This window comes from Equus przewalskii, chromosome 26 (assembly GCF_037783145.1).
Source record: "Equus przewalskii isolate Varuska chromosome 26, EquPr2, whole genome shotgun sequence".
In the NCBI taxonomy this organism is placed as follows: Eukaryota; Metazoa; Chordata; class Mammalia; order Perissodactyla; family Equidae; genus Equus; species Equus przewalskii.
The window spans coordinates 27,089,979-27,107,792 of record NC_091856.1 but is presented as its reverse complement, the minus strand read 5'-3'; the positions used below and the strand labels follow the sequence as shown (position 1 = coordinate 27,107,792).

Genomic DNA, 17,814 nt, shown 5'->3' with positions numbered 1-17,814 from the left:
TATGAGAAGTACGTGAGATACTACATGGAGAGCAGGTAGCATAAGGCCTGTACATGAGTGGCAGTTCTTTCCCATCATACTTGAGATTTATGATGTTGGCATATTTCCAACCTTGGGAGAGAGGGCAAGGGACAAAATGTGTATTTGGCAGATTTTCCTATGGGTTGGGACTTAGTGCCCTGTGGGGAATCTGTAATTTTAGATAGTACGCAATTCAGAAATCCATTGTATATTACCAACATCATAATTTATCATAACCAAAGTATGAAGATAAATCAAGCACAGAAAAACTGACATAAAATATAAATGGTGCAATAAGTGTTTTCTTTTAAACTATGAACCATGCTAACTAAAACACTGCAGAACTCAGTATGAAGTATCTTTGCTGATTATCTTTTTAAAAAAAAAAAAACATTTCTCAGAGGCAATAATCCATTTGGGTTTCTCTATTATCACTGCCTCATTTAGTAAAGAGCTCTTCCATTTCAAGACTGTCAAATAACTACACCAATCCCCAAGGTACTAATCTTTCCTTACTCTTTTTCCCTTTCAATAAAGAAAATTACCTCAAACTGACAACTATGTACTATAATCAATGAACTGCCAAAGAATCTTTATTACAAAAAGCAGACTCAGAAATCAGGCTCCAGAAATGTTTGCCAAATAAGCGCCTGTAACTTTTAATATATACTTTAGTACTATATCAGCTGAATTGTTACATACTTACTATGTTGAATCTGTAGCATACAATATAATAGAAAATTAGATGACTTCTTCAGAAAAGATAGCTTTTAATAAAATAAAGTACTGCTATCACATTGTTTCAATCCAAATATGGCATTATAGTGCCATTCTAAAAATAAATCTAAGTCCCATGTGATATGCAGCCTTTTAGCTGCGCTCATTTCCTTTTAGGGCTCAAGTTTCCCACAGGAAAATTATTCAATGCTTGGCAAAACTGTTTCAAATCATGTATAGATAAGGCATAAATGCTAACTGCACTGTCAACCTTTTCCCGCTCTGCTATTGTTGATTCTCCTTCACGGTAATCCTTCATGGCCCAAGAGTAGGAAATACTCAAGAATTGTTACCTGACAAAAGTGAACACAAAAAGTGTCGTTTTGAGTAAAAAGGTGTGGGGGAGGTAATGTATGAGTCAGCTAAGCTTGAAGACACAAAATTATTATATACAAAGTCATATTCCAAACAAATATTTCTGATAACTGTGATGACTTCCAAATATTTATTTTAATTGTATTATTTATATTACTGAGCAAAACTGCACATCAAATGCCCTCTTAGTATAGCTTAATACAGACTGCATTGTTTGCCTTATATTATTTGCTTAAAGATTTTTTTCTTTTGGTGAGGGAGATTGTCCCTGAGCTAACATGTGTTGCCAATCCTCCTCTTTTTGCTTGAAGAAGATTGTCCCTGAGCTAACATCTGTGCCAATCTTCTTCTATTTTGTACGTGGGATGCTGCCACAGCGTGGCTTGATGAGCTGTGTGTAGGTCCACACCCAGGATCCAAACCTGTCAACTCGAGTCTGCAGAAGTGGAGCATGCGAATTTAACCACTACACCATCAGGCTGGCCCCTACTTGCTTAAAGATTTTATAAAGCATTATATGCTAAGAATAAAATCTTCTCAAAATCACTCACTGATAATACACCTCACACACACATGAACAAGATCCACATCCCTCAAGCTATATTTTCATATAACCAAATCAAATTATGACTTCTGGGGCCGGCCTAGTGGCGCAGTGGTTAAATGCGCACGTTCCAGTTCGGCAGCCCAGGGTTCGTCGGTTCAGATCCCGGGTGCGGACATGGCACCACTTGGCAAGCCATGCTGGGGCAAGCGTCCCACATATAAAAAAGCGGAGGAAGATAGCCACGGACGTTAGCTCAGGGCCAGTCTTCCTCAGAAGAGGAAGGATTGGCAGCAGATGTTAGCTCAGGGCTAATCTTCCTCAAAAAGAAAAAAACAACTATCAAATTATGCCTTCTAAGAAAATATTTATGAATGTTTCATAATGCTTAACAAACACTCAGTTTTACTTTAAAAAGTTAGTTTCTTCTGAAAATAACAAGTCTTCAGCCAGAGATCTAAGTGTGCCTAATGAATAACAAAAATACCTAGCAGGTGTAAAATGGCTAGATACATTAAAATATGACTTTACAACTCTATAGAGCTCCCTACTCTTATAACAGTTAACAAACATTAAATGAGAATCCATGTTTGAATGACACTGGTCACAAATATCTCCATCAGTGAACTGCTGAACTGTATTTAGAATTCTGTAACAAGTCTGCATTCATATACATATTCACCGACTACAGGTATATGTTCTGGGTCTCAACACTTAATTTTATATTTTATATAGTTTTCAGGCAAAAATGATGTTTCCTTGAGCCCCAGTGTATAAGAGAAATCATGTTTAAGATTTTAACTTTTCTATGAAAAAACTAATTTTAAGAAACAATTATTAAGAAACAAATATTTAAATATTTATGTTATTTCATCATTAATGTATAAAGCTATAATTACTTGGACCTTTTTCTATTAATCTAAAAGCTTAAAACTTATCAGCACATAGGTATAATATCAACCAAAGTCTACTATTAGCATCTATGTAATAATGTCTTACTACATAGGTAGTAAGAGTCCTCCTGAAATTAAATTATTTTTATGTTCTTCTAGTTAAAATTCTTAGGAAACAGCAACTTTAAAAGTACTGGATAAGCAATGATCTTCAATTTTACTTAAGCAAAAACTTCACCCTCCATCCTCACTAAAGGAGAAACACTATAAATACCAGTGGAGGTATTCTAGAACTATCCAGTTCATGTATTTCTATTTCCCCTAACAAACATTTCTGAGGTGACTGCCAGGATCAAGGGAACTTTCTAACTAATTAAGATTGTTCAAATCAACTTGTTTAATAAAAAGTACCAATGGAAAGACTATTTTTATTTATTTTAATACAAACCAAAATCTGAATATTTGTTTGCAAACCTGCTGGAAATTCTCATTTTCTAAGCACTTACCAAATGCTGAACAATCCTTTGGACTTATTTTGGCGGCAGGATTGAGTCTACGGGTGGTCTAAGGCCTGGATTCTAGTCCCAGTTCTGCAACTAATTAACTGTGTTACCACTCTGGGTCTCCTTTTCTCCATATGTGAAAGGAAGAGTCTAGATTATGACCTCTAAGGGATCTTCTAGCTCAATCACTTTAGGATTCTATATTTACGTCATTCACCTAGTCAAAAATCTTAAGTCCATCTCCAATTCTTAATTAGAATCAAATCCCTCAGCCCTTTATTCCAGGCCAGGTAGCCTCGATTTATATTTCTGACCTTACTCTCCATTACACCTCAACTTGAAAGCTCTGGTTCATCCATGCTGCCCTATTCACAAGGAAGATAGCAGCACCAGCTAACGTACTGACTGCTGAGTGCCAAGCACTGTGGTGAGAGCATCACGTGTATCAGCTCGTTTAATCCTTACAATACTTGGGTAAAATAGTGCTATCAGTTAAGACTACAGAGACTAAGAGGGATTCATTATGTACCTTTCCCAGGTTTCACAGCTAGTAAGCAGCAGGACTAGGATTCATACCCAGGTCTGCCTGCCTCTCAAGCACATACTTTTAATCACTATATATTACATGGTCTCTTTATTCCTTAAGTATATGAATAGCCCCTCTTCATCAGGCCTTTGAAGCTTAAAACACCCTTTGCCACAATTTTTTTTCCTAATACAACTCGTTGACAAACCTCAATTAAAGTGATACCTCTTTATCACTCCAGTCCCAAATTTCCTTTCTACCTTTAACCTATCAAAGCTCTTACTATAGGCTCCAACGACTTGTTCCCTGATGAAGTACATCTAAATATATGTAACTTAATGTCTGAGAATTGTATAGGTCAAATCCTCCTGAAGAACATACTACAAAAGCAAGACAAAATACACAATACATCAGTATCTTGATGGAGCAAACCATCAAGGCAGGACTTGAGAGGTTTATGATCCCTGAGAGAAGGAAGCCCACTAAGTCGCTCCACCTTCACTGTGGGCCTTTCCTCTGAAGGTATATGCTGATTTGCAGCAGGCCCTGGAAGTCACTGGGAGATTCTGACCTGTACATAACAAACAAATAATAGCAGCTATCTTTGACAGAGCTTCTATGGTGCCACCAGGCACAATTCTATATACTTTAAAACATGATAGTATCAGGGGCCAGCCCGATGGCACAGTGGTTAAGTTCACACATTCCGCGTCGGCGGCCCAGGGTTCGCTGGTTTGGATCCTGGGTACAGACATGGCACCGCTTGGCACGCCATGCTGTGGTAGGCATCCCACGTATAAAGCAGAGGAAGATGAGCATGGATGCTAGCTCAGGGCCAGGCTTCCTCAGCAAAAAAGGGGAGGACTGGCAGTAGTTAGCTCAGGGCAAATCTTCCTCAAAAAAACAAAACAAAACACAAACATGATAATATCTAATTTTCACAATAATTCTGAGGGGGTATGATTCCATTTTACAGAGTAGAAAACCAAGCGCCAGAGACTCCAAAATCCATACTCTTTTCACTACCTTTCTCTTTATCTCAGAAGAAAAAAAAAAGTGGTCCAAGAGTATAAAGTAATGCCGTAACAATGTAAAGAGCTTTGCCATTAATGTAACATGCATCTGAGCTTGAACCAACTCCTATAATGTTGTTGTCATCTTCACTTAAAGATGACTAGCCTTGTGAAGTTCAGATCAAGATTATCTAATAAAGTGCCAGAACTAGCATCTAAATTTTGTTTTAACTTTATTTCAGTGCTCTGTAGGCTGCAATGCACATCCTCAGTACAACGATGTTAACAAATACATGATAACATAACCTAAGTAGCAATGTTTTCAATTCCTACAAATACCATGTCATGAAGAAGGAGAACTTTTAAAAATGAAAAAGGCTTTTGAGTCAGATTCTGCTCCCCAGGGTCCAAAGAAGACAGAGCCACACAAATGTCCTTTTTAATTTTTTTGGTCCAGCTATAAATAAATGGCTTACAGTGGGGGTTTCCCAGTCTTTCTGGAAGAAACTTCAGAAATGAAGCATACTGTTTAATGCTATAACTTTTGCATTCTTCCCCAAAATATTGTCTTAGTTCAATTCAACAAGTATTTGTTGAAAGCTGACAAAGAATTTAAAGTTTTACTGTGAAAAGATTCTTACTTTTGTATTTTGATCAAAACCAATAAAATCTTTTGGTAACACGCCAATAAATCTTTCATTAAGTGACTACAGTCATGGTAATTTAACATAATGATATGCTTTTTACTTTGCAAAGGGCTTTCTTATGTCATATTATTGTTTGATAATTGTAGGTCACTTTATTAGGGTTTTTTGTCTATTGATTCTTTGGGTTCCTTTAATCCTGTGCAGCTGGCCACTTTATGTCACTCTCATTCTAGAGGTCAGGGAGAGAGAAGACTGTAGAAATTCTACTCTACCCAGGGCCTAGGCTATCTCATATACTACCCTGCAAGGAAAACCATCTAACACACATCTCCTTCCTGTGAATACCAAACTGTACTTTGCCTTCTTCTCGTGATCTCATAATGCCAGGTCTTGTATTATAGATACTTGTATGCCAGTACACACATACTCACTACACACAAACACACACACACACACACTTGTTTGTTTTCATGTATTTTTTTCCCACGATGTCAAAGAAAAATGTTTTCCAGTGTCTGCTGTCTTCTCTTGGTAAAAACCCAAATTAAAAAAATCTAAAAAATCCAAACAGATCCCTATGAGGCATAGTGATGTGGCAGATTAGGAATAAAAAAGGTCTTACAGACTCAAACTCAGTTTCCACAATTGTAAGAGGGATAATATCCTCTTTGCCTGTCGTCCCCAGGGGATGAAATGATATGAATAGAAAACTTCTCTGTGCAGTGTGATCATGCCCTCACTCTCTACTTAGTAACATGCTCTAAATCTGTGATTCCTGGTTTCCCTCCACTTCTGCTAAAATTTATTTGCCTTTTCCTAAGTGTGGTCTATGCTTTTCATAAAAAATAATACACCTACATAGCTGTAAAGGTCAAACAGTCCACAGCTTACAATGAAAGACAGCAGACTGCTCACTCCCCCCACTCTGCTCCCTGCTCCCCCAAGGCAACCATTTTCATCTTTTTTTTTCTTTAGCTATTTTTCTTCATATTTCTGAACAAAATGCTTACATTGTCATTTTCTGGTTTTTTTTCAGACTTTCTAGCATGGAAGATGATACTGTAGCTTCATTACAGTTCCCAACCCCACCCACCCTCTACATGTACTTAAATTCCCCTCATCATGACTCTCAACATAATTTTGCCACAATTTTTGGTTAAATCCATATTGTTTGTAACTGAATCAGAGTATATGACGATTAGATTTCCTTTCTTAATTTCCTATTTTTTCTGAAGTTAATAATTGCCTAATTTTTTCTTTCCCTCAGTATTCTATGTATCTATCACCAATTCTTCCCCTACAAACCTGACAGAATTGTTGATTCCCATCAATTATTTTTTTTCTAAAGATATACCTACTAGTGCTCTCCTTCCTTCTGCTCCAATTTGAACTAGGTGCTTTCTGGGTCTGCTGCACGTCTGTCTTCCTAGGGTTTTCCTTCCCCATCACCACAGGAATTCTTTTCACTTCTCTCCTGCATTGGAGCTCCTGTTTCCTGAGTTCTCTATCTTCCCCTTTCTTGATTTCATCCTTCATTCTGGGGAAGCATATCCTTCAATAACTTCCTGAGCAAGTATGTAAGGCAGGTAAATATTTTGAGACCCTGCTTATCTCAAAATGGGTTTATTTTACTCTAATACTTGAAGAGGGTAAATATTTTTTTTTGACGGGGCATAAAATTCTAGATTAAAAATCACTTCTCAAAATTTTTGAGTGATTTCCCATTATCTTCTTGCTTCAATGAGGCATAAAGTCCAATGCTATTCAGAACTCGGTACTTACTATGTTTCCACTCTCCCATCCCTACTCCAGGCCAAGAAGCTTTTAGGATTTTTCTTTATCCCTAGTGTTCTGAAATTTTATAATGATCTACTGTCATGAAGTCTTTTTATTACATTAAGCTAGTCTTTTTCATTATAGAAACTCAAATTCTTCAGTTCTGGAAATTTTTCTTGTGATATTTGAGAACTTCATCCTTTCTTTTTCCCTATTCTGTTTCTGAAAATCACGTTAGAAATTGGGCCTCGCTGATTGAGGCTTTAATTGTATTGCTTTTATCTACTTTATTGTCTTTTGTTTCACTATTCAGCCTACTTCAATTTTATCTTCCAACTTTCCTGATTTTTAAAAATTCAGATTAAACTTTAAATTTCAAAAGCTCTTAGTCTTTTTTTGTTTTTTTATGGCATCCTATTCTCCTTTAATGGATGCAAAATCTTCTTTGAAAATATTAGTTACAGTGTTGGGTTTTTTTTAACTTTTCTTCTGTGACTTGCATTGTCTCTGTTTCCTCTGATTTCTTTTGTTCTGGGCTCTGTATTACTTGTGAGAAGACTTTCTCAAAAGACCAGTGATCTTTGGCTGACTGTTAATATTAAAGGAGAAGGAGTAAAAAACTAATTGGAAGCTCTGTATTCATAGGTGGAATCTGTTGACTGATGAGGTGGGAACATGAGCCCTCAAATACAGTCCCCAGGGTGGATTCCTCTCATCTCCTGCTTAGAAGGTTTAAGGTTGACTGAGAGCATTCTGGGAGTGAAGAGACTGATTATCAAGGAGACTGATTATTTAACATGTGGCCTTTCTCTTGACACTCAGTTTTCAACAAGGCATCTTAGTCCCATCCTCAGCTATGCCTGGCATCCAGTTATGTCTGCGGTTCAACCTCTCCAAAGAGTAAATCTTCCATCTTCTGCTAGGATGGTGAAAAACCAGTTGCCTGCTTGGGCCAGCTTGGGAGTGAGATCAAGACAGTGCGGAGTGGAGGAGTGCAGGAGGCAGGTGGTGATGGCATCTAAATGTTCCTTATATAAACTTTCTAACAATTCTTCAGTTTTCAGGTGTTCAGCTTCATACAGGTATCTCAGGAATCTAATTCCCAAGTATTTACTGGGTTCTACGGGCAAATCAGCTTGCTTCTTTTTGCTCCTCCCCACTTAACTTTAGGATTCAGCTTTGTCAATGCTGCTGAGTCAGTTACCACTTGTCCACTGGATTTCTATATTCCAAAATTTTGTTGGCTTCATTCATCTGCTATAGTCTCTGCTCCTCTTCTATTCGTCCATATGTATTATATCTTTGCTATTCTTTTCAGTGGAGTTAACAGAAATAAATATCCATATTCAATCTGCTATATTTAGCAGGAAGTTTATGATGTTTTTCAAGTCTAGGAGTTAGCTTATATATTGATTAGTTTCTTAATCTCTCTAAGTTTTCTCACATGTAAAATAGGAATAATAAAAATAACTACCTGGTATGGTTCTGTGAGAATTAAATGAGGCAAGAATGTAGGCTTTGGAGTCAGAAACAACTGGGTTGGAATGCTAGATCTTCTATTTATTAACTGTATGGCTCTGACAACTGTAAATCTGTTTCCTCACCTATATAATGGGGTTAATAATAGTCACCAGCTCATACATGTTGGGAGGATTAAATCAGACAAAGTTTATAAAATTCTCCTCAAACATAAGCAGCCTCAATTAACATTTATATTGTTGCCCATAATCCTTCCAATATCTAGAATTACACACACACGCACACACCCCATTTCAGCCTATTTAAATCTTATTCATTCAGGGCCCAGCTGAGTGAAGCTCAACTCTAACTCCACTGCAAAAGTAACATGGTTTAACAGAAAAGGGCAATGGATTAGCAAGTAGGAAGTCTGGGTATTATCATACATAGATGTGTAGCCACTATACTGGTTTCCTGTTTGGAAAAGAGAGAATCAGATCAAATGATCTCTAAGGTCTTTTCCAGCTCAAATGTCCATCCCCATCTCTGTTGCCAGACATGATCTGACATTCTATATACTTAATGTTTCAATGCCTATTATCTGCCTTATGTTGTTAATTTTTATAGGTTGTTTCATATATCTTGCTTTTCTAACTAGACAGTATATAGGTGCTACATGAAAGCCAAGATGAGTTGCTCCCCCAAAACTATCATAAATAAGGCCACCCTCTGAACATTAAATCATAAAACCATATATTATGGTAAAGGATAAGACAAGTGACATAAAACCACCTCAAAAAGAAAGAATAAATAGCAGGCTTGCAAGACTACTAAGACTTGCAAGGAACCTTACTAAAAGACAAGTAACAAAAGAAGTTAACTAAAGAAATAATATGTCAATTAGAAGATATGTCGGTCAGTATTGGAAGCAGAGATGATTCCAACTTTTATTACGATCTCAATGACCAGGTTTCCTGATTGCTGAGACAAGACATCAGGCTTAGTCTGCTACCAATAAATGTTCACATTACAGAACCATATGCTGAGATTCCATCCTCACCAAGCACCATTCTGAATAAGGTTTGGCTTCCCGTGAAGATCTACCAATATGGAAAGACTGCTCCTCACTGCCAACATCTTTTTTTTTTTTAAACTAATAAACTGACATTATGATTTTATACACGGGCATCATGTGAACTTACCCCAAGAAACAGATCCACGGTGTGCCAACTGTCCCACCAGTAGGCCTTGGTAAATTCCTCCAGAAAAAGTCCCTTTGTGAGGTTTTTTGAAGGACAGATAATCACAGAATTTTTCCACATGAAACATCTAAAAACTATAAAGTTCTACAAGAAAGGAATCGTGTGATCCTTCTTTATATCCTGAGGCCAGCTAGCTATCCTACTGGCATATAGGCAGAGCTTGCTGCATAAATGCTTCTCGATTGCTTCTGAAACTTTCCCTAAAGGCCAACGCTATTGCATAATACAATTTTCCACACCTTTTAGCAGCATCATTTGAAGCACTTCCCTCTGAATACATGACCAATAGTGTGCTAAGAAGAGAAAGGAAAGGGAAGACAGAGCTAGAAAACTGGTAAAGAGTGAAAGGGAGACAAAGCAAAACCATAGAGTTAGAACAGTTTCTTTCACCAACCTATTCTACAGCTCCTCTTTGACTGATTTTTACAGCCTACCTTACCTGGATCCAGAGCCAAGAAGGTGTGATCCAACTACATATTTCTTATCCATGCTGTGAGAAAGTGGCAGTTTGATAGCACTGCCTTAAGTCCCTGGGACAAGGCTACAGGGCTTCCAGGAGCAAAGTGACCTAGCTTATAGAGCAGGCACATTCCCACACTAGTTTCTTGGTACTAAGAGATATTACTTATTATTTAGAGTCTAGAATGGCCTTCACCAAAGGCAAAATTGCTTATGGCCTCTGGACTACCTTTTGAACATCACTGCTCTATAACAACTAAAGTAATAATTAGAAAGGGTCATTCACGGATTCTATAAAATTTATTAAAACTTCTGCTCTGAGCCTGGTCCTATATTAGATTTTGGGAATAAAGATATGAAGAGACACTGTTCCCGCTTTCAGAGACTTTGCAGACAAGTACAGGAAGTAAATGAAAACAGTTTTATGTAGAATTTAAAGCTACTGTCATTTTAGAAAGGTGAGGATTTATCATGCCTCTCTTCTCAAATTTGGGATTGCTAAGCAGCCTGGAATAGACACAAAGCATTGAGCTTCAAAGATCTTAACACAGGAGACCACCACATCATCATGCACAATCTCCTCAGATGTAAAACCATGGCAGAAACAAATAACAATAATCATTTTTATTTGCAAAGCACTTTACATTTTACAAAGTACTTTTACATCCACAATCTAATTCAATCCTCAAAGTAACCCTATGAGGGATGAAGTGATTATTATCTCCTTTTATAGAAGAAATTAAGTGCTTAGAGAAGCAACTTGCCCTTATGAAACTAGTTAATTAGTAACAGTAACATAGATGTTTTGATTCTAATTTCAAAGTTCATTTTAATCGTATCATGATGCCCTTTTGTCACCCAAACTTTGAAGAAAAGCCAAACGACTTGTTTACAGTCATAAGAAATGTCTAGAATATTCCCAGGGTCTGAAAAATATATTAATAAAATGTACATTTAATATGAATATTTAATTTTTCTTCAACCTGAAACAGAAAAATTGTGCAAAAATGAACATATGGAATGACTTACGACGAATTTAAAAAAATCTCATGGTGCCACTATTCTCCCATCCTTAAACTTCCCCAAATCTGATCATATAACAATAAATTCTGGTTTGCCAATAATTTATTTCACAAATCTTTTATGATACAAAAACACAGTCAGTGAAATTAAAACATTTCCTACAAAGCTACTGTGCAGATTTTTCAATCAAATCTGACTCTCCCAGAAATCACTCTACTGTCTGGGAGCCTGTAACCCTGTTGCTTCATTTTCAAGTTCAAAGAGGTGGATAATGCATTTATAGTACAAAAATTCAAGTTTTCCCAATCCTTAAAATACTGAGACCATTATTCAAGTAAAAAGGAAAAGCCACTATAATAGGCTGAGAAAGGAACTTATCCAGAAATAAAACTTAAAGAAAACCCTTTCCAAAATGGAATTTAGAGAGAGTCAACAGGTCCATGAAAAATTCAAATATCCATTCTGGTGTAAGATTGGTCTTTCATTAAAGTGGAGCACTGTCCTTTTGTAACTGCTTTTCCACTCTAAGAAGGAAAAAAACCACACACCTTCATCGACATCATTTTATAAGAACACAGAACTAATTCACAAATATAACAATTAGAATAGTCTTATTTTAAAATTTACTATGAAATAATTTCAACACAATTACCAAAAGCTGTGCTTCCTCTTGTATCAGTCATATACCATATAAAGTTAAATGTGCTGTCTTGCCAAAGCCCAAGGTAATTGAGTCTAAAAATACACTTTTTACTCATTCTGAACTAGTCAGATTGGTATTTAAATCAAACGTCATCAAATGTTGCATTAAATATGGGAGGATAATAAGGCTACTTAAATACAAACTCTCCAAATGTATCACATAGAAACTGCCCCTAGCCACATAAGATTGTATGATTGCATCCAAGAGTGTACCCTCTCTCCAACACACACACGAAAATAAAAACAAGAAAAGCACTAGAGACAATGAATGTGAGAATAAAATTGATACCTGAAAGAAACAGAGTTTATAAGGTCCAATGAAGATAAGCTAAACTGGAAAGACATCCGATATTAAGCAAGTATCAGTTGTGGGAGCTTTATTTTTCTTTAAAATTATTGTATCTACTTAGTTTCTACTTTAGTTTTACGCTGCGATACTGATAAAGATTCTCATGTGAAAAAAATACCTATAATAACATCTAAATTTGGTATTAAGACAAAAACTTAAAAATCTATTAACAAAAGCTTATTAAAAGAGTTGTCTTTCCAGTCACTAAAAGACCAGCTTGATTAACCATTTCTAGATAATTAAACAGATATTTTCTCTTTTCCATTCTTACAAGATAAAACCCTATTGGAGGAAAAATTTAAAGGGCTCAGCCCCCAAGTAAAATCTACTGATTTAAACATCAGTTTTTTAATAAAAATTAAGTCTTTAAAGATTTCCATATTTGCTAAATTGAAAATTCACAAGCAAACTGCAAATGTGAACAGATTACATTCTCCAATATACATGAAAGAAAAGAAATTTTGATTTTTTAGATCAGTGCCACTTACATAAAGTGGAAATATGTATAACTATTTTTCAGAATCCAACAGAAAAGGTTTTCCATTTCAAATGGCAATTTAACAAAGCCACTGCTAACATAACTTGCAATTTCAATATGAGTTCTAAATTTTAAAACAGCTTAGAATCAAATTTTCTAACACCAAATGTAAAGAGCAAGCAAGCTTTTGGGAAGAACTCAGAATCTGAAGTTTGAATGTTTATATAATACTTATTTACTTAGAAGTTTAAATGAACACATTTGAGGGTGACATCAAACCGATATCTAAAACCCAAAATCCTAAGAATTTTATTGTAAAAGGGGGTAGGAGGTTTTCTAATATCATGACCAAAAACCAAAGCATGTCTGCCTGTTTTATAAATATCCATGTCCTTTCTTGGATTCAAAATCTACTTTTACCCACGTCCCTTGGGTTTCTTCCATCTTCCAACTCACTGAACACCACTGTCGCATTCAGATTACAACATCTAGCCAAAGGCAGAGATCACATAAGTCCCCTAAAGACTTCCAAAACATTAGAACCAGTAAAAAAGTAGAGGAAATACTCTCATGCCTGGAGCTGCTGGGAAATCCTCCTCTTTTTTCAGAAAAATAAATCTCTTGCTCTTAATCACTTTTAAGAACAAATTAGAGTACTCTCAATTAATAATTCTACAGAATAACAATAATAAAATGCTACAGATTTTGCAAGTATTTTGGCCTAAAAAAAGATTAGTATGGAAAGAACTGTATCCCAAAGGATTTTTTCCCAGAAAGAGAATAGCAGTAAGAGAGACTGCTGATTAGATTAAACAGAATTTCTCCTTCTCTCATTCAAATGTGGGTTCCTGAACACTTTTAAAAAGAATTAGTTGCTACTTTATTAGTTGATTCCATTTAACCACAAATTTAATTTCAATTAACCCCCTTCTATTTTGAAAACGAGCTAGTTAAGTGCATAATTCACGACTTAGTTGCTTAGGGCAACTTTCTCCCTGATATTCTCATATTTCAGAAGTCTCTGGATAAAAAGAAGAGAGAAGACTCAAGACATATTTTTAAATATTTTCATCATAAAAATGGCAGCCAACAGCCTATCATTTAATTATTTTTCAACTTACTCAAACATGTTTTGCTATAAAAGAAAAATCTAACTAAATACATGCATGTGTGGGCAAAAGGCATGGGCAAAAATACTGCAACACAATCACTTCCTATGCACACATTTCTTCAGATCTCCGTAAAGTATGGCACAAAAAGCAGCCAAGTTTTTCATAAATTGCATGATTTACTGCATTTTTGCTTCATGGTTCACTGCAAAATTCTAAAATTAATGTCTAAGTGTTCACATTATTCACTGTATTGAGAATTCTCTCAAGAGATAAGACAAAACATTTGGCTTTTTAAATGACAGTGCTGCAATCTGCAATATAGTCATACTTCAGCACACAAAAATAAAATTTAAAAACTCTGTTAATTCATCACTGTATTTTAACACTCCCTGTTAAAAGAAATCAATTGCATATGAAGCCCAAACAGCTGGAAAGAACCCAGAAAAGCAAGAAGAAAATGATGACTTTTTAAAATGCTGACGCTTTTCACACCTAGGTTCAGTCATGCCAGCTGCAGAGAGGTGTTAGATATGGCTTTATTCATTTTAAATCTGAGAACTGTAGTCATTTTCTATGACATTACAAAAATTGGAACCAACAGCAATTTATCTTCATGGTCCTGATTCAAAGTACTTTTTAAAAAATCATTTCTGCAAACTTAGAAGGTATTTTGGATGGATCATTTGTTTGCTATTGCTTAGAGTCAAATTATTTTGTCCCAGATTTCCTACTGAACTCAGAATACAAAGAGATAAAAAGGAAAGACACACACACACACCCTCCACACACAGTGACCCAATATCTGAACCACTTCAGACATGGCATCCATTAAGGGGGCCTTTGTTCCTAACTGTGTAAGGGTCCTTAGCTATGGTCTGACTTGCACAAGAAGTACACATGGCCCCTGAGAGGCGCTTCAGTCCCCTTTGGAAGACGCTGTTGGAGAGACTATAAATGACACAGTTGCAGAAACTGTTACTAATCGCAAGCCAGGTCGTCAAGAAGGATGCGAAGCGGTTGCTGCGGCCAGTAGAACTCTCCAACAAGAAGTAGATGATGTATGGCAACCAGAGGATGTAAAATACACTAGTAATTCGGAACAGAACCATGGCATAGCGCTTATCAGGACAGGCCTGCACCTCCCCAGTCTCCCCACTCTGGCTGCTGAAGCGGGCTTGCCTTTCGCTGATTTCCTTTGTGTGCTGTTGGCAGATTCGGAAGATGTTGAAATAGGTGAAGCACACAATGAGGGCTGCTGGGGCATATAACATCATCACGATGAACAGGGTGAAGTAGGGGTCGGTGTGCCAGGACTCCGCACACCAGTGAAACACATCTCCATGATATCCAGGTTTGCCCCAGTCGAAAAAGGAAGGCAGGAAGACCAGGGTGGAGTACAGCCAAATCAGGAAAATACACAGGCGTAGTCTCCAGGGTGTAACCACAGTATTATAGGTTAAAGGTTTAGTGATGGCAATATATCTATCGATGCTGATACAGGCCAGAGAGGCCATGGAGACACTCTTCAGAACCGATACTACAAAACCAAATACCTGGCAAGTCAAAGACTCCTCTACTGGAAGGGGGTAGTGGAGGAGAGATAAAGAAGGGACCAGGCAGCTTACCCCAACCAAGAGGTCAGCATACGCCATAGTCTGAATAAAATAACTTGTAGTGTGGTGGTTCAACAAAGGTGCACAGTGAAATACAAAAATCACAATGATGTTGCCAGAAATAATCAATACAGTTAGAAAGACAATAATCAACACTTCCAAAAGGCAAAAATTGACAGTTTCCAAATAGCCAAATGCCAAGAGGCAAAAAGGGCGGCTGCTCTGATTACCATCCAAGGTGGAGTTCATCTTGAGCTCAGGAGTGATCTCTCACTTCATGCTGCCGCTTGACTGCTGCCAACAGTTCAAAGGAGCAGCTGCTGTCATTGCGGTCAGCTCTGTGTGTTTGTAATAATGCCAGAGGAGCCTTAGTCCCCAAGCTCCCGATGCTGCTGCTCTGGTGCATTGCCTGCAGTGCCATTCCCCTTTAAATCCTTGGAATAGGGAGAGCCAGCAGCAGTTATCTGGCCAGTCCCAGATGAGGCCATAGTACCAGGTTTACCATACACATAGCACCAGGGGAGTAAGGCAAACTCTGGGTACAATGTCTTCAGGCCAATGAGGGTAGGGGGTAGGGGCAGAAGAGAAGGGAAGAAGACTAGGAGCTTCAGCAGGAGTTGTAATGAGGCTCCTCTGAACAGCTGATAGAAGAAAAGGAGAAAGCATTTTACATTTGCATCCAATGCCCTAATCAAAGAACCTGGCTAGCTCAGGCTCTCCCCCCAACTCCATCCCACCCCACCCAGTACAACTATTCATGGCTACTCTCAGTAGCACCCCACATAACTGGTCCTTACTCTACAGAGGAGGCACACCACAGCAAGCTTTCATGATCAACATAAAACAAAATCAATCGCAGATCAATCTACCCCCATTTCCTTTCATTTGAGCCTTCTGGGGGAGAAAAGGAATCGGCTGATAGCATTTCTCAAAATATTTTACTATAATTACCACTAATAAAATTAGCTAAGATAACTTATTTTCTTCATTGATTCCAATGTAATATTTTGCCTTTTTGAAAACATTTCAACACAATTTATCTATCTAGCTTAATCTCAGAGTGTTACCTGTAATTCTGCAAGCTGTAATCCAAACAAAAGCCACAAAACATCCTTAACAGAAAGCCTTGTAAAGCAGGAATGTGCCTCAGCCCCGTTTACCGCAGCACTGAGACACAGAGGGAGGGGATAAAGGAGTAGGAGGGGAAAAGGGAGAAGAGGGGGCTTGGGAAAAGGAAGAAGCGGGGGAGGGGAAAGAAAATGCCTGTGTGCGCACATACTCGGGCATCTTTAGCAGCTTATTAGAATTCATCGCCATAGAGGTGCTCCCCGATTTCCAGACTGCACAGTGGGGGGATAACTTAACATGCCTGCAGTGCAGTGTTTGAAAGCTGTTTCCTCGTCTGTCTGGAATCCCCCTTCTTGTAGATGAACAGAATTTAGACAGCTAGTAAGAAGTGGTAGTAACCCGGAGAGAGTGCCAGCCAGGAATTAGACTGAAACATACTGCCAAAGGGCTAATGCTGAGGGGAAATTCCTGTTTTCTTGTAGCATTTTCCCAAGGAACAAAGAGCAATGTTAAAGAATGAAAGTGTGTTATCAGTGCACGGCAACTGAGGAATCATAATTCAGCTGCACAAATTCTAGCTGGAAACCTAAATATTCAGCATTAATTTTCTCTCACAATTCAACAGATAATGGCCAATATTAAGATGACCAAAATAACAAGAAAACTTAAAATTCGGTTTTTCAAGAGAAAAATAAAGAAAATCTCACGCAATCTGAATACTGCAGAAATAGCACAGACATAGAAGAGGAATTACATCGTTCCTGTATTTGACACTACGCTATAGTTCTGAGATGCCATTTCTTGCTTCCAGCTTGCTGGGCAGTACACAAATATACAAACAAAAGATGAAAAAGCAAACGTATCCATTTCCACCCAGACTTGAAAATTACAGGAAGTCTCTCGGTACAACTTAGCGTTTGTATCTAAGAATACACAATCTTGTTTGTGCCTACTTAAAACAATGCAAATTGGGATTATATTGTGGCTCTTATGGTAATGCCATAAATGATGACAATTTTCAGCTAATTAGAAATGTATATTTTTGCTATCTTTTCCTTTAGGTGTCTTTGGACTGTCAATTCATCCTTCTAAATAAAGTTCCATACATCCTGTAGAGTAAAATAAACAAATGTTGGCATTTGTAAGCATCCCAGAAGGTCTGCACACCTGGGTGGAGATACACATTATGTGATCCAACTTTCATTTTTCATTTGTTTCGCACACATGCTTTCTCATTGCAGGCAAATGGCCACCCATAATCAGAATTCAATTAAT

At 37.3% G+C, this 17,814-nt stretch overlaps 2 protein-coding genes across 19 annotated transcripts in view; both read right to left on the bottom strand.

The window, feature by feature from the left end:
- RABGAP1 (RAB GTPase activating protein 1) overlaps positions 1-17,814 on the bottom strand; it is a 160,742-nt gene that overhangs the window by 55,820 nt on the left and 87,108 nt on the right. The window contains exon 1 of one of the 18 annotated variants that reach the window (XM_070596386.1): positions 16,539-16,763. The exons of the other annotated variants lie outside the window; for them this stretch is intronic. Coding sequence (XP_070452487.1) covers positions 16,539-16,748 — 210 coding nt within the window. The 5' untranslated portion in view covers positions 16,749-16,763. Of the gene's footprint in view, positions 1-16,538; positions 16,764-17,814 lie in introns of those variants that run through there. 18 annotated transcript variants of the gene reach the window in all.
- Positions 10,804-16,653, bottom strand: GPR21 (G protein-coupled receptor 21). The gene is made up of 2 exons (XM_008517923.2): positions 16,539-16,653; positions 10,804-16,112 (listed from the first exon to the last, which is right to left on the bottom strand). Exon 2 carries the CDS (start codon positions 15,718-15,720, stop codon positions 14,671-14,673), a length of 1,050 nt encoding a protein of 349 aa, XP_008516145.1. The 5' UTR covers positions 15,721-16,112; positions 16,539-16,653; the 3' UTR covers positions 10,804-14,670.

Coding starts and splice junctions, on each gene's coding strand:
- GPR21 (XM_008517923.2), bottom strand. CDS start 15,720: ATGAACTCCACCTTGGATGGTAATCAGAGCAGCCGCCCTTTTTGCCTC.